The sequence below is a fragment of the Cyprinus carpio genome, chromosome B21, assembly GCF_018340385.1.
Source record: "Cyprinus carpio isolate SPL01 chromosome B21, ASM1834038v1, whole genome shotgun sequence".
Lineage (NCBI taxonomy): Eukaryota > Metazoa > Chordata > Actinopteri > Cypriniformes > Cyprinidae > Cyprinus > Cyprinus carpio.
The window spans coordinates 18,440,484-18,465,516 of record NC_056617.1 but is presented as its reverse complement, the minus strand read 5'-3'; the positions used below and the strand labels follow the sequence as shown (position 1 = coordinate 18,465,516).

The 25,033-nt window shown below is 36.9% G+C and overlaps 1 protein-coding gene across 4 annotated transcripts in view; it reads right to left on the bottom strand.

Moving 5' to 3' along the window:
* fnip1 (folliculin interacting protein 1) overlaps nucleotides 1-22,751 on the bottom strand; it is a 31,749-nt gene extending 8,998 nt beyond the window's left edge. Inside the window, exons 1-11 of one of the 4 annotated variants that reach the window (XM_042747508.1) lie at nucleotides 22,532-22,751; nucleotides 11,511-11,640; nucleotides 9,321-9,452; nucleotides 7,642-7,745; nucleotides 7,486-7,560; nucleotides 7,306-7,397; nucleotides 4,642-4,725; nucleotides 4,228-4,299; nucleotides 2,656-2,791; nucleotides 1,574-1,776; nucleotides 1,393-1,477 (exon numbers count right to left, since the gene is read on the bottom strand). In XM_042747508.1, the coding sequence (XP_042603442.1) occupies nucleotides 1,393-1,477; nucleotides 1,574-1,776; nucleotides 2,656-2,791; nucleotides 4,228-4,299; nucleotides 4,642-4,725; nucleotides 7,306-7,397; nucleotides 7,486-7,560; nucleotides 7,642-7,745; nucleotides 9,321-9,452; nucleotides 11,511-11,640; nucleotides 22,532-22,602 (1,184 nt within the window). In that variant the 5' untranslated portion in view covers nucleotides 22,603-22,751. Of the gene's footprint in view, nucleotides 1-1,392; nucleotides 1,478-1,573; nucleotides 1,777-2,655; nucleotides 2,792-4,227; nucleotides 4,300-4,641; nucleotides 4,726-7,305; nucleotides 7,398-7,485; nucleotides 7,561-7,641; nucleotides 7,746-9,320; nucleotides 9,453-11,510; nucleotides 11,641-14,916; nucleotides 15,439-21,614; nucleotides 21,842-22,531 lie in introns of those variants that run through there. The other 3 variants (XM_042747507.1, XM_042747509.1, XM_042747511.1) reach the window with 3 other exon arrangements.
* Nucleotides 22,752-25,033: the final 2,282 nt, after the last annotated feature.

Here is a 25,033-nt window from a genome sequence, read left to right as displayed (position 1 = left end):
ATCACACACGGATGTACAGCTTCATCATTTCAGATCTCTGCCTCCTCAACCCCGAGGATGAACGCCAAGGTGTATAATTATCCCGCTGGAGGTGGTAAATCTGAAATATTTGTTTGTCTGTTCACTTGCACATTATTGACTATTCTGGTCCATCCTGACAGTGTGTGGGGGAGATAAGGTTTCTGTGGCACTGGGGTCAAGTTGCTCTGGCCACGGACCAACAAGCATATGACTTGGAAGTATGAGAGGGTGAATAGTGGATCACCTCTGAAGCACTGACACGGACCAAGCTTATTTTACACAAACCAGGACTGAAGCACAAGCTCACACGGCCTTCTGCTCAGTTCTTTCACAGGATGTTATATGTTCTTTTCAATACTATTAATAATTCTGCTCCTATTTATAAGCATTATTATTTAACAGTAATAAATTAACGGTCAGTTTAAAGCTTATACTAATTACAACTAAGTTTAAATGTTGATAAAACAAGATGTGCACGTGTTTTTCCATTTCTATTTATATATTAGCTGATGCTTCTATCCAAAGCAAATGAGAAACTCTAACTGATTGTTACAACAAAAAAAGTTTTATTTCTGCAGTTTTTGAACAGTTTGGTCAAACTAACAGATCAATGTTCTGATGGCGCCGCAGGGATACAATGTTTGTCTTTTTGGAGAATCAACCTACAAATATAGTTGTATTCAAAATAGTCTTGTTCAGACTAAGCCCAGATCTGATTTTTGTGTGAAAGGCAAAAAAATAAATAAATACATCACATAAAATCCAATTTTTACAAATTAGTTTTAAGCTACATTCATGTGAGGTTTGAAATCCTATTCAAATCACATTCCTGGAAATCCTTTTCAGTCTGACCGCTCAGATTGGATTCAGTAAAACTAAAGAGCGCCATGGGACACGCAAATCGGATCTGAAGAGTTGCGATACACAATGTGGACTGGAACTCATTTAGACTGGATTTCAATAGGATATGCACAAAATCAGATTTGGACTAACAGTCTGAACAAGGCTTATTACTCTGAGATCATAGGAAGCATGAAAACAATGCCTTTTCATAACGACAACTGACAGAATTAAAAAAATGTCACACCTCTAGTATGATTGACAGGTTGATTTTTGTTTTTATTTCTTTGAATGCATTACGCTTCTGGTTGCCCTGAACATGATACGGGAGTTATCGTGTGAATCGTGTCAAAGGTCACCGTGCATTGGACACAAGGTCATCGCATGTGAAAGCCCTCTCAGATCAGTGTTGTGTGTCTCAAGTCACATGATTGGATTAAGTGTCCAGTAAACCTTGGCTGGACTTTTAGAGGATGCAAATAACAAAGCACCTGGTGAGCAGCGTCCACAGACATGTCACCACAAACTCACCTGAACTCATTGAGGCCGTCCACCATGCGACTGTAAGCCAAAGCTCTCTGGCTGGCATCAGCTGACCTGCGGCTCAGTATCATAGCTTCAAACAAACAGAGAGCCACAAACACACACCGTAAGAGAGACGCAACAGATGACACAGAGAGACTGCAAACCACAAAACACAAATCGCGTCTAACCTGCTCAATGGCACTTTTGAGTTTGTTCATGTGACTCTCAAAGAGAGGAAAGTGAGAGAAGAAAAAGTCCTGGAACTTGGCGTTTTCTTCCTCGTTGGGCGAGAGCAGGAAGATCACACCAATAGCGATCTTCTTCTTCCTGGCAACACCCAAACTCGGCCCGCTGTTCTCGTCAGACATGTTGAAGCTCTCCTCCACAGACCTGGAACGCAAACACACCACTGGATTAGACAGGGAAACGTGAGAGGGTGAAAAGAGTCTAACACTGACATTTAAATGCACTAACGAGTCCTCACTATGGATTATCAATTCTGAATTTCTCTCTCAAGTCTGCATGTGTTAAGTGAAGGTCCTGATGAAAGAAAAATCTGCTGTAATTAGAAGTAGGTGATATACTGATAGAAACCGTAAACCGGTAGAAATTTGTCATGAAATTCTCATCTCTGCATTATCTATGCAATGTTGCATAATCACACGATTGTTGCACAATAAGTTTACATTTGCATGCATATTTAAGCCTAACCAGTGATTGCAAACTATTAAAACGCAACAAGATGTGAAAGAGAATAAAGCAGCTGCTTACACAGCGTCCGAGTAATGAAATCTCTAACACTGCTGATCACAGTCAAAAATGCACAAAAAAGTAAAACTGATCATCAGAGTCAGTTATGTCTGTTAAATGAATGTAAACAGTCGGAAGACAAGCGAACTATCAAATTGTGCATCAGTTTGTGTCGTTAATGTTCTTCAAACATCGAAAGACTCGCTGGTTTTAACTGAATCGCTTGTAAAAACGTATATTTCATTTATACATGTTATTAAGTTTCTGTAGTAGTTCTTATCATATTAAAGCATTTGTATCATTGTTCTATTGTACTTGTTTAGCTGTGATATCAAAACTGGCATCATGAATCATGCAATCACAACTGTATTTAATATTCTGCTATTGTAACAACCTTATTTCAGGCAAATATAACTACTGTGACATTAAGGTGAAGTAAAATTTCTCCTATATCATCATTTAAACTTGGTCCTATCGCCCAATGCTAGCTGTGGACACATGAGTGTGTTGCAATCGCACCATCGAGGGAAGACGCCGTTCTCCAGGCTGGTGGTTTGGCTGCGTAACCAGCGTCGCTGGTAGCTACTTGCACAGCTGCTGGTGAGAGAGGAGCCCGGTGATGGAAACGGGGTGATCAACAGGCTGCTTAAAGACGCTGTGGAGAGAAGACAGGACCAGTGAGTCTGTGTGATCACATGGCCATCATCAGGAGCAAACACTCACACAAGGCAAAAATAAGGTACTCTTGCAATGACGTGCAAACATTTCTGAGCATTTGAACTCTTAAAGGCTCTGTTTATTTTGCTACTGCAGCCTTAAAAGGAATAGAGTAGAATAATCCATAATAACAATTCCGCCAATGAAAAAGTTGTTAAGGAGAGAAATATGTACAGATCAAACACTGTTTACAAGCCCAAACAGTTCTATATAAGCAAGTGATGAAATGTTGCATTTCTCCAAATCTGATGAACAAACTACATCTACAAATCTACATCTTGAATAGCCTGAGGGTGAGCATATTTTTATATTTGGGTGAACTATTGCTTTAAGAAACACCCCATCACATGACGAAATGAGCAGTGATGAAAGACTGACAGCATTTAGGTTTTCAGGGTCACCGGAGAGTGATGTTCAGAGCGAGGTGACACGCGCGTGTCGACCCGGGCCTGAATTAGCCTCCTCATTTACTAGTGCAGGCGGGCAGTTTTGGGAACTGCTAAATATAAACGTCTGTGCATGTGATGCTGCATTAGCCAGAACGAGAGATCCCAGCTATGCCTCCCAGCTCACCAGGCACTTTCCATTGCACAAGCTTTTCCAGGTCTGCTGCATTTTCAGAAAGCTGCACATCTTAATGGCACAGGGCAGATATTCCTGTGCTGTGAGCTTCACGGTGTCCTGACTGTAGTATCATTTATATTTAGGACACAACAGAAAAAGTGACAGCTACATATGAAGGTTTTTTGTAATCAAAGAGTAATAATAGTAATAAGTAAAGAGTCTTAAAATATGAACATCTCCAGAGTTATATTGTCAGAAACACACAACAAGCTGCCAAAATAAAGGTTCTGTTTAACTTGAATAAATTATGACAGATATATTACCGTCGTACAGTAGAATATACTACTCAAAGTAAAACACTATTTAAGGAATAACATTTCTTCGTGCATTTTAATTTAAACTGTAAACCTGTGTTGTGCAGCACTTTGTTTGCCCAAAAAGAGGAATTGTTAAATTTACATTTGATGGGAGTTAAAAGATTAATTAAATTGTTCAAGTTTCATGCATTAATATAAAAAGCACCATTTTTGAAAATAGCAACGAGGTCAGCCCCGCCCCCGTACTCTTAGCTTAAGACTTCGCTCTATTTCTTAGTAAAAGTTAGTCTCAGCAGCTTTGTGAATAGGTTTTAAGAGAAAACTGAAAAAAAACTGTTACTGCTATTTAGGAGAACTCATAGTGGCCCAGATGTCACAGAGCCCTAAATATAAAATGTTCTTACTTGTAGCCTACAAATAAATCACATGCAGTAGCTATGTGTTTGAATATGAATGTGTCCCATATGACATCTGCGTGTGTGAACAGACTCACCGGAGCGTGCGATGCCGCTGTCTCTCTCATCATGCAGTCCTCGGCCCGGCATGTCCATGGGGTTACTGTGTCCTGAGAGGAAGCAGAGACGATTTTAAAGAGTTTGCTTATCCCTACCCACCACCCGTCCGGCAAACTTATCAGCATTGTGATCTACCTACACACCAGCACAGACACATGCACACGCAGCAGGCAGGAGAGAGCAAACCGGTGCATTATGGGGGATGGGGTAGAAAGAAACCCAGGGCTTGTCAAAGCTAGAGAGATCACACCAGAACAGATCTACCAGTTACACGTCCTAAAATGCTGTGACAATCAAAGCACTAGCAAACACCTTAAGATGCACATGCATAGAACACTAGTGCCACATGCACACACTCGTGCACACATACACACACACACATGCGCGCCAACCTGAAAAGAAAGAGGCGCTCTTGATGAGACGGAGAGGACCTTGCTCTGAGAGCGCACGGCGCGGGCTGCAGAGCTGAGAGAAGCCTGTACGATACCGCGATCAGGAGAGCAGGACGACAAATGAAGAGAAAGACACACATCCAACTGTTAGTTAAGTACAGGAAGAGACACACAGATGCTCAAAAGTCTGGAATCATTTAAATTGTTTTGAAAGAAGTCTCTTATGTTCACTTAGGCTGCATTTATTTGAATCAAAAATACAGTAAAAAAGTAATGTGTATACACACACATACATATATATATACATACATATACATATATATATATATATATATATATATATATATATATATATTTTCTTTTATTTATTTATTAAAATAAAAAAAATGTATTATTAATAAATGCATTTATATTAATATTTTAACAAATATTAATTAATAATAATTTTTTCTTTTATTTAATATTCAGCATCATTACTTCAGTCTTCAGTGTCACATGATCCTTCAGAAATCATTCTAATATGCTGATTTGCTGCTCAAGAAACATTTCTGATTATCATCGATGTCAAAAACAGTAAAGCTGCTTCATATTTTAAAAGTCTAGGATAAGTAAAAACAAACAAAAACAAAGGATGAAAATAAAAGCATTTATCACGTTACAAAAATAAATCCTGTTCTTTTGAACTTTCTATTCATCAAATAATCATGAAAAATATAATGCATCATGGTTTCAACCAAAATATGACGCAGCACAACTGTAAGCATGATATAGTTTTCAATATGAGGAGAATCAGAAATGTTGTAATGCGAATCAGTATTATTAGAATGATTTCTGAAGAACATGTGGTACTGAAGACTGGAGAAATGATGCTGAAAATTCAGCTTTGATCACAGACATAAATTACATTTTACAATAAATAGAAAGAGCTGCTTAAGAGAGTAATAATACTTCACATCATTACGGTTTTACAGTATTTTTGATCTAATGAATGCAGTCCTGGTGAGCTTAAGAGACTTTTTAAAAAGCATTTATAAATCGTAATAACTCCACACTTTTGATCAGTAGTGTATCTTAAGCTGTCAGGATGACACAGACAGATGAATGAATGGCAACACCACACAGAAAATTAATATTCAGGCTCAATTCAATAATCTGTGCAGTCAATTCTGTGGGTGTTGCACAAAAACAATTCTGAAAACTGGACTCAATTTACATGATAGTAAGGTAACGCTCAAAAAACATGTGCGGGTCATGGTTCAGCCTAAAAACTAATATTACACTTTGCATAAAAAGAAATCAAGCCTATATTTAGGATCATTAGGATTTGTTGTACTGAACTTTATGTTCATGGCAACTAATCAGATTTTCTCTCTCATTACTGTAATGTTTGTTGGCTGGATAATAAATGACAGCTAACCAAAGAATACAAGTGCTATTTTTGTCTTTTTCACATTTTTTGTTCAAAAAGTTTTTTTTTTCTTTTTTCAACATTATCAAACTGCAACGTTACATCCTTACCCATAATTGTACATCACTGTACTGTTTTGCTGCATTTATTTATATGATGTAAAATGACAGATGAAAGTGGTGAGGCATCAAGTAGCACTGAAATATTTACTACTATTTTCTATTGCATTAACTCTCAAGCGACATCATTTTGGTGTAAAATAAGACAAAACAGCTTAATTTCATTTTTTTTAAAAAATACTTTATGTATTTATTCATATTAAAAGCAGCATGATTTTGGGGAGAGAAGACTTCACATTTATATTTTATTTATATACTAAATTAAATACAACTTTATTACAAATAAATAAATAAAAAATATTATATATATATATATAAATAAATAAATAAAAAATATTATATATATATATATAAATTCTGCACTATATATATATATATATTTTTTATTTATTTATTTGTAATAAAGTTGTATTTTTCTTTTTTATATTAAACACAATTTTCAGATTACAAAAAAAGTAAAAATAGTAGATAATTTTTTTTTTTTTTGCAATGTCTCAATATTATATATATATATATATATATATATATATATATATATATATATATATATATATATATATATATATATATATATATATATATATATATAAAATTGAGACATTGCAAAAAAAAAAAAATTATCTACTATTTTTACTTTTTTTGTAATCCGAAAATTGTGTTTAATATAAAAAAAATACAGTGTACACTGTAATTAAAAAAAAAACTAAAATAAATTTTTTTTAAAAAGGCAGTAGATAAAAATCCTTTGCAATGTCTCAATTCATTCCTAGAAGGTTTTGTGCCAATCCTAAACCCTGAAATAAAATGTCTTGGTTAAACAGTTTCTTTATCCAAAGTAAAATGCCAAAATGCAAAGAAAGAACTATGACCTGGACATGTTCTTCATGAGTCGTCAAAACAAACACATAATCACAACATTATAAAACAGTGACGATTTCATGGAAAACTTGCGCACAATGAAGAAGAACAGACACAGAAGAAAACTTGGAAAAGTACTGAGATAATAAAACATTGTAACAAATGTTTTTGCCAGCTGAAACAGCAAAATGTCATCAAAGGATCAATTTGGCGATTGAAACTGTATTGACGGTGTATGTGGAGTAAGTTCAGACTGAGGCACGGAGGATCTTGTGTTACCTATGCTGCCCAGGAAGCCACTGGCGGAGGTGTTCTGCTCGGGACGCAGCGCGCTGGAGTCCTGATTGATGAACTCTAAACTGTCCTGCAGTCTGTCAAGTAATCAAGAGGAGCAGTGAGGCAATGGAGCACAGCGAATGTACCTCTGAACGTTTTTTTTTTTTTTTTTTTGGGGCTTACGTGTTCAGGCTGCCGTAGACGCTGCCGCCCGTTCTCGCTGTAAACACTTTACTGAGCATCAGCTGCGGAGGAGATCTGGGAACACACACACACACATCTGATCAGCACTGACTGCTCATCACACACACCGTCCGCTTGACATCCGTATGCTCTCACCGTATCTGGTGGATCTTCAGCGTTGAGCCTTTGTAGCTCATGGCCACCGAGCCGAACATCATTTCTCCGAGCATGTTAGCGTCTGATGAGCACCGCGAGGAGCCCTGACACAACAAAAGAAAGAGCAGAGCACACAGGTTTGAATCTGCAGGAGCAGCACACAGGGGTGTGTGATATGTATCTTGCCCAATGACACAGTAATTGTTGTTTTAACGATGTGAGAGCTGACTTTGATGAGCGTCACGGAGTTTGCACAAAACAAACAAAAGCACGTCTTGAGAGCATGCTTTCACTGAATGATCTAATACCCTAGGAGTTGTTATTTTATATTTATATATGATATAGTTTTGCAATATCACGCGAACGGGAGTTCTGTTTTTTTTTCTTAATATTATCACTATAGCAAATGGTACTGATTTTATGCAGCAGTTCAATAAACATCACGTTAATATTAAGTGATTCAGATTTTAGACACACTATTGTCAATCTGTTTTTGATAAGTCTCAGAAGTCGAGGAAATTCAATTTCAAAAAAGCTAAAAAGTTTAAAACTAGTAGACTACTATAAAATGTTTTGTATAAACCAATTATCAGCAGCTTTCAGTCTGTCACCATCATGCAAACATGAAATATCAGACATACAGTAGCAGCTCTTTATAGGTTTTTTATTCCACTGAGCACCAAGGAGGATCATTCTTTTCTCTTAACTGTTATCATTTGCATATTGTCAACGTGTCGAATTCTAACATTTGTTTACACTTCTATTCAAAAATCATGATTGCTCGATTTATAAAAAAATAAAAAATAACCATGGAAAAGCATTAAATTAGAATTTAGCGATAAAATCGGAAGAATTGCATCATGACTCGCTCTTTAAAACAGTGAACTGACGCCACCTACTGGCAGATTTAATTTCATATTTGACGTTTTAATATTCAAAATGTTAATTTTAAAACAATAATCTCAAAGTACTTTTGTATTTGCTGTGTAAATGGATCTAAATGCTTCAGATGAAGCTTGCAAAAATGGATTTTGTTGATACTGCTTTGATTTTTAGTGTCTATAGCATCTCATTATTTTAACAATTTATTAGTTAAAGATTCTGAAAAAAAAAAATAATAATAATAATAATACAAAAAATTGCATTCAATTTAAGGTGGAAAATGTTGGCCCTTAATGAAACAGTTTATTTCTGTGAACTGAACACTGCACGGAATATGTGACCCTGGAGCACAAAAGCAGTCTTAAGTCTCTGGGGTATATTTGTAGCACTAGCCAAAAGTACATTGTAAGGGTCAAAATTATACATTTTTATTTTATGCCAAAAATCATTAGTGTGTTAAATAAAGATCATGTTCCATTAAGATAATTTGTTAATTTCCTACCATAAATATATCAAAACGTAATGTTTGATTAGTAATATGCATTGTTAAGGACTTCATTTGGACAAATTATTAGTAATGTTTTCTAAATACTTAGATTTTTTTGCACCCTCAGATTCCAGATTTTCAAATAGTTGTATCTCGGCCAAATATTGTCCTAATCTAAAGTTTATTTGTTCAGCTTTGTTACTGTATAAATCTCAATTTTGAAAAATTGACACTTAAGGCTGGTTTTGTGGTCCAGGGTCACATATGAAGATTATGAAGAGAGAGCGCGGAGGCTTGTGTCAGGACTCACCTGGAAGCGGTTTTGTTCTTTGGGCTCGGAGGCGCAGGACGAGGTGCTGTCCAGGGAACTGGAGCTGCCGCCCGTAGGCCTCAGCTGACAACACTTCCCAAACATCTTCGCCTGTGCCTCTCCACACACCCTCTGCAAACAACACACGGACAAACTCAACAACCCAGCGAGACGCCCATGAGCGCAGTCACCAAACCTGAGGAACACACCGGTTCATCAAGACCCATGTTCTGCAAAAATTCACAATCAGATGACTCTTGTGTATGAATCATTCAAAACGACTCTCAAACGCAGATCACTCCTTCACTGAATCCAGAGCAGTTACTGAATTAGTTCACTCATGAATGAATAATCTTTCAATCCAAACACATTAAACAGACAATGTTTTATTTTCATTTTTGTAGTTTAGTGAATTTAAAATTTGCTTTAACAGCATTATTTTTGTTTTTAGATTGTAATGTTACAATGTTAGAATGTAATGTGATTTTAACCCTTTTTTGCACATAATATATAGCTTAGCCTACATGGTTACTATATTTGTTTTCATAGCCTTCAATATGAATGAACATCGTTTCATTGGACAGCATGTGTTTTTTTTTTTTCAATCCAAACAGAAAAAGTAGAATATAGAGATATATACCGTAGATCACAATTCAGCCAAAAAATATCAAGATACTTGGCAATGCTGCCCAGCCCTAGTCTTTAAACATTTTGAATTTTTAGTTTTGTTTGCATGGACAAAGTGTGCACATAAAAACTTTTTTTTTGCATGCCATTTAACCTCAACCCTTGTTGCGAGTCAATAAAGAGTGAATCCCTTCATATCTCTGCGAGGTGTTACATGAGAGGTCCAGCACTCGTCCAGATGAGGGAAAGGCCCGAGTTAATGAGTGTTTTGGCAGTGCGTGCCAGGCTTAGTGTCTCTAATGGCTCATGCCGAGTCTCGTCCTGCTCTGTGTAGAGCACAAAGGAACTCGAGCATGTGAGACGGTCATATGACTTCCTTAACAACTCGTGAGCGTTTGCTTACTCTGCTCTCAGTCAATGACTCTCTGTCTCTCTCTCTCTCTGGTGAAACAATATCCTCTGCCAAAAGCGTCATGTGATTGCAGCCGCAGCTCGGCTCCATATCAGCGATCTGCAGAGCCTCACCCGAACACACTACACAGGCTGTTTATTCTTCATCTGCTTGAACATGCAGTATACGTCAATGAACCTGCAGCGGATTTTAAGGAGCATGCTTCACGTTTAGGAGTTTTCAATATATTTAGTGTTTTTTTTTTTGGGGGGTGTTTTGTATGTTCCTCTGTCTTCTGTATGTGTATATATGACATTGATATTTTACCTTGTATAAGATACAATGTTTTAACTTGCAATTAAAAAAAAAAAAAAAAAAAAAAATCATCACCCAACCACAGCAATATTTTGCACACATGCTGTGTGTTTTTATTCAGCAGGTTTCAGGTCAAAGCCATACTGAACTGACTGATAAATATCAAATGTTAAGCCACTGAGTGAATGATCCAGGGCTTACTTATAATGTTGTACCTTTTGGTACAATCAGTAATGACACTGACTTAAACTTCATGATGCTTTAGTCAGAGTTTCTACAGATTTTATGAAGCAAATTTAAGACAAAGACAAAATGCATGGAATAAATTGAACGGAACACAATAAATCCTTGTTTTCTTATTCAATTTCCAACTGATTGCCATTACTTTTTAATGAATTAAAAACAGAGAAATTGAGAAAGTGATTCGTTTTTACATTTAATGCCAAAACTTTATTATCTGCTCTGATTTAAAACCTTTTAAGGCCTTAATTTTTGGAAGACTAAGAATCCTGTTTGGTGCACAAAACATTTTGGAACGGTCATCAATTTAAGCTAAATTACTCGTGTTTTATTTTCTCTCATCACATTCAGTCCAGTCTTCAGGTCAGAATTCCCTTCTCATTTCACATCGCAGTCAGATGACTGGAGCAGGTGTGGAAAATGTTTTTTTTTTTTTTGTGAACCGGCTTTTGCACTGCACCCGCAGCCTCATGACAGCTAATGACAAACAACTAGCAGACGTGACAGACAGCTCGACACGCCTTCAGTCATGTGAATGTGAAAGAATGCGTACACACTCAGAGTCAGCTGATGCTATTATTACTGGAGATAAGGCCTGTGGTTCTCACAGCACTCACCGTGCCCGGGGCATCTTCTGTGCTTCTCTTTCTGGCGTCCGAGTCGAAGAGGACGTTCCTGCCGCGCCGCTCGCAGTCCTGGTAGACGATGAGACGGATCTGGCTGGGATCCAGCTCCGGTGACGACCAGCTGAGCGACAGAGACACCAACATGAGCACCACAAACACACTGAAGCTTAAAGGCATAGTTCACCCAAAAATGAAAATTGTGTCATCAATTACTCACCCTCATGTCATTCCAGATTTAAAACACCTTCGTTCATCTCCAGAACACAAGTTAAGATATTCTTGATGAAATCAGAGAGCTCTCTGACCCTCCGATAGACAGCAATGTAATTAACACGATCAATGTCCAGAAACGTAGAAAGGAGATTGTTAAAATAATCCATGTTACATGATCAATGGTTCAACCATAATTGTACGACGCTATAAGAATACTTTGTGTGCAAAGAAAACAAAAATAACAACTTTATTCAACAATTTGTCACCCTATAGCACCATTTTGGAGAGTATCACATTCGTAAACAACGTATGCTGTTCTGTGTCAGCAGCACCGTACGTGGATACACAGTTTACGAGGTTTACGCTTTGATCTGAACGTAAACAACGTATCTGCCTACATATGTGATACTCTCCAAAATGCCACTATAGGGTGATGCGGAGGAGATGAATTGTTGAATAAAGATGTTATTTTTGTTTTCTTTGCACACACAAAGTATTCTTGTAGTGTTGTAACATTACGGTTGAACCATTGATGCCACATGGATTATTTTAACAATCTCCTTTCTATGTTTCTGGACCTTGATTGTGTTAATTACACTGCTGTCTATGGGAGGGTCAGAGAGCTCTCGGAATGCATCAAAAATATCTCGATTTGTGTTCTGGAGATGAACGAAGGTGTTACTGGTTTGGAACGACATGAGGGTGAGTGATCCCTTTAACTACAAGCTTCCTTCAGCCATCAGAAGCGATGGTTTGGGCCGCTGCCACTCATCTAACCAGGAGCTGTGAGGGATTTTGAGCGGGATGAAGGCAGCGAGGGCAGGAATGGCATGGGCACGAGTTATTTCTGTGCTCTGCGTCAAGGCAGGTGAAGAAAGGCTCAGAGCGAGCGGCTGTTTACTCGTCACATTCCTGATGACTGGACTCATTCGCCATCCAGACACCGAGCACATCATCCGCTTTATCAGGAATCGAGACAAACAAGCTGTGCACAAAGACAACACAATGCACAACCATCCCCTTCAAACCATGAAAACTCAATCGCAACCATAAACCACACAACTGAGCTGATGAAAAAAAACTAACTTTTCTTTCTTCCCAGTCTCAAAGTATGATTAAACGAGCCAATGCCGATGATAGAGATACATCACACAAATAAACAATACTTGACTTGATTTTAGTTTATTGCCACATCAGCTTCACAGGCTATTTCATGGCAAACAAAGATTAGGCCTATACATTAGAAAAACAATACAGTAGTACACAACACAAAATACAATCATTTAAATAAAGCGATTATAAAACAAACTTTTGTAAATAAAATTCTATGAAAGATTCTTTAAATTTACTTTGTAAGACAACTGAAAAAAAATTCTGGGTCCATCTTTTAAAACAAGTCCTGAAGATTTTGCCCTGATAATAACCTTTGTCTCGTGACATCAAACATCACCGTCAAGTGAGTCCCACAATATTGACATTTTGGTGCTTCTTCACCTATCAATAAATATCCGTGTAAATAATACACGTACAGCATTGTACCATTACTAAAATAATTGGAAATTTTGAAAAATAATAAATTTGAACTTGTTAAATCTTTTATAAGACCTCATGATATTGTTCTTTAATCCTACAGTTGTACGTTTTTCCTCAAATAAGTAAATTATTAAAATAATATGTAGGGGTGCATGACAAATATCGGCCGATAATTAATGTGCATCACGGTTCTCTAATCAGCGGTAAAAAATAATAATCACGCAGCTGATGGAATCGTCTTTACTGATGAGATACGCATTAATTATCAGCTGATATTTATCGTGCACCCCTAGTAATATCAATAAAGTGAAAACTGTACCCGACCCGGTGTCAATAATTTTAATAATACCAGTAGCTAATACATTTTCTCAGGCTAGTTAGCTTGCAGCAATTATTGCAGTAATTATACACACAGTACTGTGAATAAGATATAATAACACCAGAGTAGGATTTACCACAAAGTACTGTTCTCTCAGTTGTGTGACAGCAGAAAAGTTCTAATGCACACAAATACCTCATTCAACACTGATTAGTAGTAATTAATGGTTGATTAGCAGCCGATATTTAGCAATTTATCGGGTGATATGGACTTTTATTTTGTCCATATAAACAAGAGTCTTTATTTATTGTCTGTTTAAAATTTCTGTCCAAAATTAGCCTATTAGGGTGCTTTCAAACTAGCACTTTTGGTGCACACCTGGGTTCGATTGACGTCACGGTTCGGTTCGTTTGGTATCTGTCAACAGTTTTTTTTTCTTTTAGGTCATTAAGTTTTGGAGGCAAGACTTATTTTGTCCAGATGAACGGGGTATTCTCTTTCTTTATTCGTTTATGGTCTTTGTTTAACATTTTAGCGGTCAACGTGTTTTTCTGTCTGGCCATTAAGTGTTTTACTTTTATTTTGTCAAGATGAACAAGATTATTCTGTCTTTCCTCATTTATGGTCTTTATTTAACATTTCTGTCCAAAATTATTAGAAATGTTAAACAGAAAGTAAATGACATGACAGGTATTATAGATTTTTGTGTGCAATAATACTTTCTCATATCCAATCAACGTTAAGCAAACACATTTATATCATCTGAATACGTCTTTGAATATGCAATAATTATTTACAGAAATGTCAAACATTTTGGTAATTTTTATTTAAAGAAAAAAAAATGCAAAAAGGATGCAAACAGGAGAATTCAGCTATTACTGCACATGCATGAATGACTTATATATTATGTCTGTGTGTATGCCATCAGCCACCCTCTCTATCAGAATCAAGCATTAAAAAAAACAAAAAACAAAGCTGAACTTAAAATTAGTAATTACTACAAATGCATTTTTTCCCAACAGTAATGAGAATTATAATAGGTAACCGATATTTTCAGGGGGAGATCGGTGACAAGACCTAGACTATTATCTTCACTGTAATCCTGTATGCTCTGCTATAGAATGAGAGCGAGTCGTTAAGCTGTTGACCGTAATCTGCAGGACGTTACATAAGACCAGATCATCATTACAGCTCACAGCGAGGAGAATGAATACCTTCAGCAGAACCTCTCACTCACAAGGCAACACAAACACTGTCACGCTGTTTCTACAGCAGCCACATGCAATGACTGCAAAGACACAGACAAGCAGAAAGCAAGCGGTCATCGGGTACCTGGGCATCAGAGCGTTTGTGCCCGTGTGCTTTCCCATCCTGCCCAGTCCACGACTCGCTCGTCCTCAGCACAGAGCGCTGCTAAGAATAGCAATGAACTAAATTCACAAAACAACATGAGACTGTCAGGTGACCTCCAGGCCGAGCTGGACAGCGCCGGACAAAGACATGCGGACACGCCGCTGGAAACTGAAAACAGTGTGATGTGGGCATAGAGAGGCGAGCGCGTCCCCTCCGGACTCCTGCGAGCGGAGGTCAGCGTCTGATCATGATGGGAGCGAGCGGCCGTTACATAAAGAAAGCATCCAGACCGTGACGCACTTCCTGTCCGCTAGCAGGGGTCATTTCTGAATGCATGCGGTGGGAATGTTTCCAGGCTGCATTCCTGTCAACTCGCTCAAGCAGAGCCTACGGGAGTCCAGCGAGGACAATAATAGCTCAGGCTCAGTATCTGGTCTGTGAAGGAGTGCAGCTGTTGGTCTACGACACATCAACTCATAGCATCCGTCACTAAAGCACTAAACAACACACACACTTCATTTTCTGCAGTGATCAAGCCCATCGAAAGAGAAATATTAGTCAAGTGTAAAATTAAGACGGACACCACATTTAGTAGGGATGTAGCTCACAATGCGATATGATTCACGATACTATTTAACGATACGATTTTCTCACCACTTTTAACAAAATGAGATTTAAGACCAATTATAAATTAAAAGGTGTCCTTTTATTATTTCTCAGACAAAGTGTATTGTAAAACAAATCACAAATCAAATAAATAACACAAAATCTCTTCTTATGAACAAACTAAGGCTTGGTTTGCCTGTGCTCTTACCATTTAAAATTAAAGGCAACCACTGCATTTTACTTACGATTCCAAACAAAGCTGCTGCGTACATTCTGCATTAGCAGTTTCTGATTTAAAGTCGATTGTATAATTTCGAAGTCTAACCTAAGGCCTGCTCTTAGCTTTGTGAAACTATACAACATAAAACATCTGAAGGAAACAAAAACAGCAGACGGGCTGAATGAAAATGACTCTCTGACAGCAGGTGGCGCTTAATATGCATTATACAGAGACAAGATGAAAAGAAAATACCATCTAAACTTTTCTGAAGACAGTCAGTTCCTCTCAGATAAATCCTCACATCCAGTTGTATCACAATTCGTTATAACATCTCAATTGACTTCAATCATCGCATATTTCTAACGATTTTCAACTTGCTGGTGGTCCATCAGTGCATCCTTTCTCACAAGATGCAACTAGGGCTGAAATGATTGGTTAACATTAAAATTGTCAACAAAAAAAAATTGTCTACAAATATTTTTGTTGTCGAATAGTCATTTGATCTACTTAATTTTAATTTAAGGGCCTGCAATAACACAGTTTGTCCAGTGTGGCGCTGTAGCAGAAGATTGTAATTCAGCACTTCCGGATGCAATCCAAGAGAAGACACACAGCGCTTAAGAATCAGCTTTCCTCTCAATAACAAAACAAACATACAACAAAAAAGACAACGGTAAGAAAACAGCAGTTAAGAAAGCATCTGATCATAGCGATGTGGATATATTTGCATGAGCTCTGCAAATCAGAAGTCCTGTTGCGTCACGTTTATTTATATAGACCTAGTACTTTATACAAGAGATTGATTTAAAGCTAGCGGCTGTACAGTATTAAACATGAAAAAACAGTGTCAGTGATGCTTTCAGTTAGAATTACAACTTGATTTTCTGTTATAAATCATCCATTGTGGAGCAAACTTATGATAAAATCTGTTTATAAGTGAATGCAAAAATAAATAAACAAACAAATTAAGTGTTAGTTTGGTTTGCATAGATTAAAGCTTAATCTAGCTCAGGACAGTTTTGATTATTATAAAACTAAAGGTGTTTTAAGAGAGCACTTGTTTTGAACAAAATAATCCAAAAATAAAAGTCTTATTTACTATTATTTTGTTTCATATCCACGTGACTTAAAAGGAGATGTTAGACAATAATGAGTTGCTTTTTCATGCAGTTTATTAAATGGTGAATGAGAATGTCTCTGTCTGTCATTTTGTGTGCCAAATATATAGGCCTATTTATTTTTAATTGTTAAAAAAAAAAAAAAAAAAATCAACAGCTGAAGTGCTTAACTTGTTTTGTTCATTAGTTAGAATGTGTAACTTAGTATTTTCACTAATTGTAAAAGCTGAATACTAGAACAAATCATACTGATTATCCTATCTGTGAAATAATTAGTGGTTGACCGATATATCGCCACGGCCGATATTTGTACCGATATTTGGCATTTATTTTTCAAATATCGGCTTATTTATTTGTGGAAAATACTTTGCCATCTAAAGTATAAGTATGTTTATTTTACAAATTTATTATTTAATCCATTTTCAAATGATTTCAAATTTCTTAAACATTAATTAAAATAAATACAATTATATCCGCTTTATATCGGCCACCCTGCTTTTCAAGAAATCATCATCGGCTGTCAAAAAACCCATATGGGTTGACCACTAGAAATAACTGACGTTTAGTCAATTAACCGTAATAATCTTTAGATTTATCAATTATCAAAATAATTGTTTGTTGCAGCCCTAGATGATAATTTTTCACTAAAATATACTTTCATCCACAGGATGATTTTGCAGATGAATTCATCTTGTTCATCAGTCTGCACTAAAGCCAAAAAAAAAGAGATGTTTAAGACAAAATACTTTGGAGTGAGAGCATTGAGATTTCACTGGGAACACAATCATTCTAACACAGCGTGACATTACAGCACAAGCGGCCTTGTGTGTCGTTTAAAAAGCCCTTCATGTAGACAGTCTCCACCTAGAAAACTAATCTGACTGTGCAAGAACCGGCTCTAGTACTGAACTCTTGCTGTCCTACGAGTCCTGACCGGCACAACACACAACACCACAGTCACATGACGTACAGTAAAAGAATGACATCAATGAAGCACATCATCATGAATCACTCACTGAGTTATCGTCTCATCTCAAACTCTCTCTGTCATGAGCACACAGAAACAGAAACCTGAGGACAGCAGCAGTCCTTCAGTCACAAGAGACTGAGAGCACATCAAATACACAAACCTAGAGCCTTTTGATTTCAGCGGAACTGTGCAATTTTGGCAAAATTTGGATGAATAAATCATAAGTAGGGCTGTTCACAATATGGTCTATTGTCTGTGAATATTGAAGAACAGAAAGACTGATGTAAATGTGAAGTCTGTCTGTTGTGTGTGTCTCAGTTTGCTCTACTACACATCCTTAAGCATTGTGTGATGCTCGTCTGGATCTCAAAAGGGCCCTATGATTTCCGCAATGCACTCTCACTAAATGAGGACATAAATACATGAACAACATCATGCTCTGAGAGTCATTTCAAGACCATTTGACTGTTTCATTTGAGAAAAGCCACATACACACACAAAAACAAAACACTCAAGGCAACTCTTCAGAATAAAAGTTAGGTTTAACTTGAAGAAATTGTGACAGAATGTCACTACTACTTCTGTTAAAACTTATTTTTTAAGGAATAGCAACACCAATTTTCTTCCAACTTTTAATTGTAACAGTAGACCTCCGTTTAGAGAAATTTAAGTTTGTTTAATATTCATTTGATTTAAAAATTAAATTGTTTTATGCCATCGTTTGATTACCAGAAAAGATAAAGTGCCTTACTCAGAATTTGTTGAAAGAATAAATATTTAAATAATACGTTTTGATTATTAAAATGGAATCCAAAAAAATTTAAATTAATAAATTAAAAAGAATTTGAGAAAAATAAAATGTATTTCATAGGGCCCTAAAAAATGCATTACTATTTTACTTTTATAATACATTTTATTAAAAAAAAAAAAAATTATATTATATATATATTAACATTTGTTGTTTTAATTTTAACATCAGATAAACCGTAATCAATTAACAGATTAAAAAAATAATTTGTTGATTAATTGCTGCAGTTGCTACAGTTGCATGAAACATTAGCCCTATATTTATTCCCAAAAGCGTGTATGACATGCGTAGAAATGACGCAAGGTCTCTGTGTCTGGCTGAAGGTAATCACTAACAGAGCACACAAAAGCTCTCGGGCTCAATCAAGAACGATCTGTCCTGCCAAAGAAACAGAAATGTGAGCAGCCCTTTGGTTCTTCTGAGCGGGGTCACTCATGTAGCTGCCCTCTCTGCTATCTTAGGTACTGCGGGCTCTTTATGCACGACAAGCCACTGTTGTTGCGTGTCTAGCTCTTCACAACAACATTTAAAATCACAGGCCAACAAGACCACAGAGAATATCACTTCACCAAGTTTAATCCAACTACGGTTTCACATGTCAACTGAATGAACTGCTCATAATTATCTGGATGCGCTCCTGGGAAGACTCGCCTGTAGCGACCTCAGATGAAAACGGGAGACAAACATAAACGCATACGAGGAGAGAGTGGATTTGAGGTCATAAGGTCACGGCACACGCTCAAATACTACGGTACATCAGCTGCTGTCCTGATCTGACAGCATTCAAATCACTTGTCCTGAGATAACATCAACATGTTCACCACTAGTGAATCATTAAACAACAGTCAACTTACACCATACAGTAGTGCACATATTTTTAAAGGCTGGTCATATATTGGGCTTTTTTCACTGATTGACAGTAGATATACACTTTCTAAATCAGCACAAATATTTAACAACAGAACATTTTCATTATCAAGTGAACTGATATCTGATCTACAATCTGATTTACGATTGTGTTCAAGGGCCACAAGATGACTTAAAATGATTGAAAATAAGACAAAACAAGGTTTCAAATACGCTAAAACAGCTAAAAATCAAGACGTAAGCAGAAATCACATTTCTTATGTTAAGGGGAGACACTGCAGGCAAAAACAGAGTTTTTTCATGCACCTGTCAATATTTAGATTTTGGGCTTTTTGGCTTTTCATAAAGTGTTATTTCAGATTTATGGAAAGAAAACATCCAAAACACACTGTTAAGTGTTTCTTTTATAGCACTTTATCTATTTGTGTCAATAGATTTCAGTTACACCTACATATTTTTAAAGGCCGTTTTCTCAAAATGAGTTTTTTCTCCAACTCTGAGCCATAAATCTCCACTTCAGTGGCACTTACACACACCGAACTTTACATATTTATTCCTGTCTATATTCTGAAGGGTTTTACAGCGGGATTTGTTCATATATAATTTCCTTGATTATATACAACATTTTATTCCCCCAAAAATGGTGAAAATATATTGTTTTCTAGCTGTTCAAAGTATTTTCTGAATTATGGAGTGACAAAAAGAGATACTCAGAATTCCTTCAATAAAAACATTTGACTCTAATATGTCAAAAAAAAAAAAAAAAAAAAAATTTAACAAGAATTTTGAAACTGACTTCATCCAGTGTTCAGATTTTTATATTAGAAATGTATGCAATTTAGCGCAGATTTCATTAAATAATGGCTCATTTGCATATTTAAATATAACATTTTAGAAAACTTGTAATACAAAAAATGTTTGCAATTATCAATGTAATCAATCAACTTGGTAAGTAAGATGATAACTATTAGTTATTTTTTTTACTCTATTCACCTGCAGTGTCTCGCCTTAATTCAATCCCTTATCAACTTGATTTCTGGGAACAGTGTGAGTTCTAGATGGAGAAAGGTCATGGAAATTGATACAAATAGTCGTTCAGTTAGTTTTTTGACATATCATATCCTATATTTATCAAGTACAAACAGCTATCTGTGAGTAAAATACTTAATAATAATTTTAAAAAATAAATACCAACAACAAAAATCATGTATATTCATTGGTAATTAAAGTCTAAAGCATGCAGAACCTTCAGTTACTGTAATGATGGAATTGAACGATTTCTCTGAATAGTTTCCATGCTGTCATTTCTAATTTCCACGAATTAAAACTCTGTATTGTTTTTATAAGCAGAAGTATCAGAAATAGCCAGTAGCCTTGGAGTCCCCCATGACCTCAGGATCCTTAATCCTATTTCCACATGCTTAAAATCTAACACTCCAAATAAGCTAAAGATGAGCTAATCACAAAAAAATGATAATATCAGCGTGCAACAGAAATAAATACAGCGCCAAATGCAAGTGTCAGTGCTTTACTCTGATTCGTGCATCATTCTGAAGGGAAGAAGACTGTCGGGATGGATGTTCTGTGCATCTGCATCACACACTGACTGTATAGAAACAGATCTGCGCGCGTGCTGCACAGACACAAACCCGCGTCCCTGCGTGACCTGCTCATCTCAGGAAAACGATCTGAAAGTGTCGCGTGAACGCACTGACAGCACGAGGTCACGTGCCAGTGTCGCAGCTTACATTAGTACTGACAGGAAATAAAATACGTGCACTGAAATAAATCTGTGTGGAATAAATCATACGTTTAAGAAGAAGTCTCGTCAGATCCGGTGACATAAACCAACAAAGGGTCGCTAGACAGTGTAGTCTGAGCCAACTAATGTTAGCATGAGGCTAGCTAAACATTCAAGCTACACATAGAGATAAGGTTTAACGTAACCATAAACAAACACGACTCTAGGTTAAATATATTAAACACTCATATCCACAGAACCTCATCAAATTTGATTCAAGTGAATCTGTTATATTAGCGCTACTGTTCTCCGGAAGCTGGAGATGAAAGCTCGTCACGTAACGTTACCTGAAAACCGCGTCGTCCTTGCTGCATTTCGCAGGCGGCGAAAACGCGCTTTTTTTGTTGAAGAGTTTATGAAATAACGTGGGGGCCATAATGGACCCACAGTTTTGTAGAAAAGATCCTCTTTTTGTGTTTAATTCTTGAGCCACACTCGACTCCTGCAGACGGACTCCATTTGTGGGACAGTCATATGACTGCCGTTAGTCACACGAGCTGCTTGGCAACACCGCCGCTCTCTGATTGGTCGAGTATTCGCTGCGCTCCCCTCCGCTTTCCTGATTGGCTGATATTTTGGCTAATAGAGCACGTGGTCAGACCGGCTGTGTTGATGTTTAAGACCGATGCATTTAATCACGGGCGTTTTATTTTTTTTTTTATGCTAGGTTTTACACAGATACATTAAAAGAAAGAGCAATTGCACAATAAAAATGTATTTGTCTTTTTAATATTTATTAATTTTGTATACAAACATCTAATTTCATGTAAGGTTCTCTTTTTATTTAAAGCATGTTAACCGAGCACCGCAAGGCACTGTTGCTTTCTCTTTTTGTACATATTACATAACTTGATTTCATTTTAACATGCGTATATTCCAAGATTATTGTATATTCTTCATCTCTTGTGTTCAAGGAGTCTCACTCGAGTGCGCACGTGCTCATCCATCTCGAGGTCTTAAAAACGCTGCATTCAATTAAATTCAGATGTTTGTAGAAATGTAAACCAAGCACGTAAAAGAAGTGTTGACTGCCCTCTGCTGGTCAGATATGGAAAAGTAAGAGAGGGATATTGATCAGCTTGTTTCTACTCAAGTCCTCTCAGATTGAGTTATCTATAAAGAACAGAAATGCACACAGAAGGAACATGAAATTCATTTGAATTTAAAAAAAATGTCAATACGTGGGATGAGAAAAGACCATTACCGGTTTGGCCGGGAACTTAAACATGAGTGTTCGTTTGAGTCTCTGGAAAAAAGCTTCCCTCTCAGTCTCATCTGCGAAGTCGAAAAACTTCCCGTGCCTCGAGGAAGCGTCTCGGGATCTCGCTGGCACTCGTCCGCTGGCTTCACCCGGCTTTACTCCAGAGTCCTGCTGATCTGTCTCATCACGTTCGTGGCTTGATACGTTTCGAATGCTCACAACGTCACTGAACGTCACTTTTCTGCATTTTACTGGTTGTTCCTTTTCTGCAAAACACTAAAAAGGGAAGTTTTGCTCATTATCCGGTGGATGATATGATGCTGTAGACACACAGTGACCAGCCAGACTCTGTTCCCCCCGTGATATCATCAGGAGCATTACTCATTTCTAGTGAAATGCAAGAGGGAAGTGATTAGTCACACAGACATGAATGTGACTGTACATATGATATGAATAATAAGAAAGACGTAATACACTATTAATCACCTTTTTCACAACAGGGGAAAGAACTATAACCCTAGTGTTCACAGGCGTTCTCTCACAAGCTGATTCTAACACACATCCTGCAAACAGCAGAAACAGAGCTTTATTTAATAAAAGAAAGAAAGAAAGAGTAATGCCATCTATAACTTGCATGGAGTGAAACCCGAGTACCTGATTCAATATCTGATGTTCCAGAGGGCACACGTAAAGGAGAGAGGCTGAGAAACACATTTTTGTGATGACTGTAAACTGAGAAGTATATCAGCACATATTCATCAGGTTTTAAATGTTTTTACAAGGCTGCATTAAAGTGCTCAAAAACACTAATATTAAAAAACAGTATTACAATTTTTTTGAGAACCAAAAAAAAACAGCTTTCTATTGTAATATATTTTAAAATGTAATTGATTCCTGTGATGCGTAGCTGAATTTTCAGCATCATTACTCCAGTCTTCAGAGTGTCACATGATCCTGTTAATAGAAATTAATTACTTTATGAATTTATAATTACAAAAGTTCCTATTTCAAATAAATGCAGTTTTTTAACTTCTATTTATCAAATTATCCTGAGAAAAAGGTTTCCACAAAATATTAAGCCATAAAAACATTATTAATAACGGAGCACCAATAATCATAGAATGATTTCTAAAGGATCATGTGACACTAAATACTGGAGCAATGATGCTGAAAACCTAACTTTGCATCACAGGAATAAATTACATTTTACAATATTTTCAAATAGAAAATAGTTATTTCAAATGCCAAAAATATTTCATAATATAACGGTTTTTACTGTATTTTTAATCAATTAAATGCAGCCTTGATGAGCAGGAGACTTTTTGTTTAAAATGCTTAAAAATCATGTTTGTTTAGTACTCTCTCTCTCTATATATATATATGTGTGTGTGTGTGTGTGTGTGTGTGTAAAATCTGAATTATCATCTAGTCTTTTTCCCCAGATGTTTCAAACCCTTCTGTGTATATGCATGTATAAAGGCCTTACCAAATGGGTGACAGAGGAAAGGATTTCTCTTCAGCAGGGTTTATTGATAACTCTGTGTAAAATAAAAGCATAAAAGCCTTTTGTATTGACTAAACCACAGCGCTAAAACATTTGTGTGAAATGCATCAGCCCCCACTGCATTAACAGCAGTTATGAATGATAAACAGCCATGACTTACCAAGAATGGAGGAGAGGTTTGGAGGCTGCTGCAGCGCTAGATCCTGTGCATGGCTGTGATCTAGAAGAGTTGAGTTCTTCACCGTGTTCATCATCACATCTTCACACAGTAACGCCGTCATGAGAGGCACACAAACAGCAGATCATGTTCAATGAAAGCACTAGAAAGTCAATACTGTATATAATGATTTGTACTGAGACACTGAAGCATAGGGTTTGAATATTTTTGAATGAAAGATCAAAAGGATAAACAATGCAGATTTATTTTCACAGCCGCCTTTGCTCATACTGTATACACACACATACATTATTATATCCTCAATATTCAGGAAGAATGTGACCGTGACAGTTTACAGGGTCACATCTGTCAAGTGTTCCATGTAAGAAATTACAGCATACAATGGCAACAAATTATACCATGATTATCAGCTCTGCGAAACTCCTCGATGGATGACAGCGTTGTGTCCGTGTGAGAAGCTGGAGAATCAACTTCCAAACATTCCAGCAAGAAGCTGGAAACACCAGAGGGCACCGTTATACCTGGTTAATAACACAGAACAGGTCTGCATAGGTCTGTGAGGAAATCTAAGCACTCAAAGCATTGAAAAGAGAGCCTCAAACCCACTCAAGGAGTCCTGGCTGAAGTCTTCGGAGGCACCGGCAGTCGACGAGCCCTGCTGAGAGCAGAGGAGAGTCTTTACTCTCTTACACATCATACGGCTGTCCGCAGACCCAGTGTGATCTCAGACTCACACACACAAACTCAGGAGTGATATCAGAGCGCTCGTACCTCAGCATGACCCCTCCAGCATCCCGAAATCAACGACTGGCCTTTCAGACAT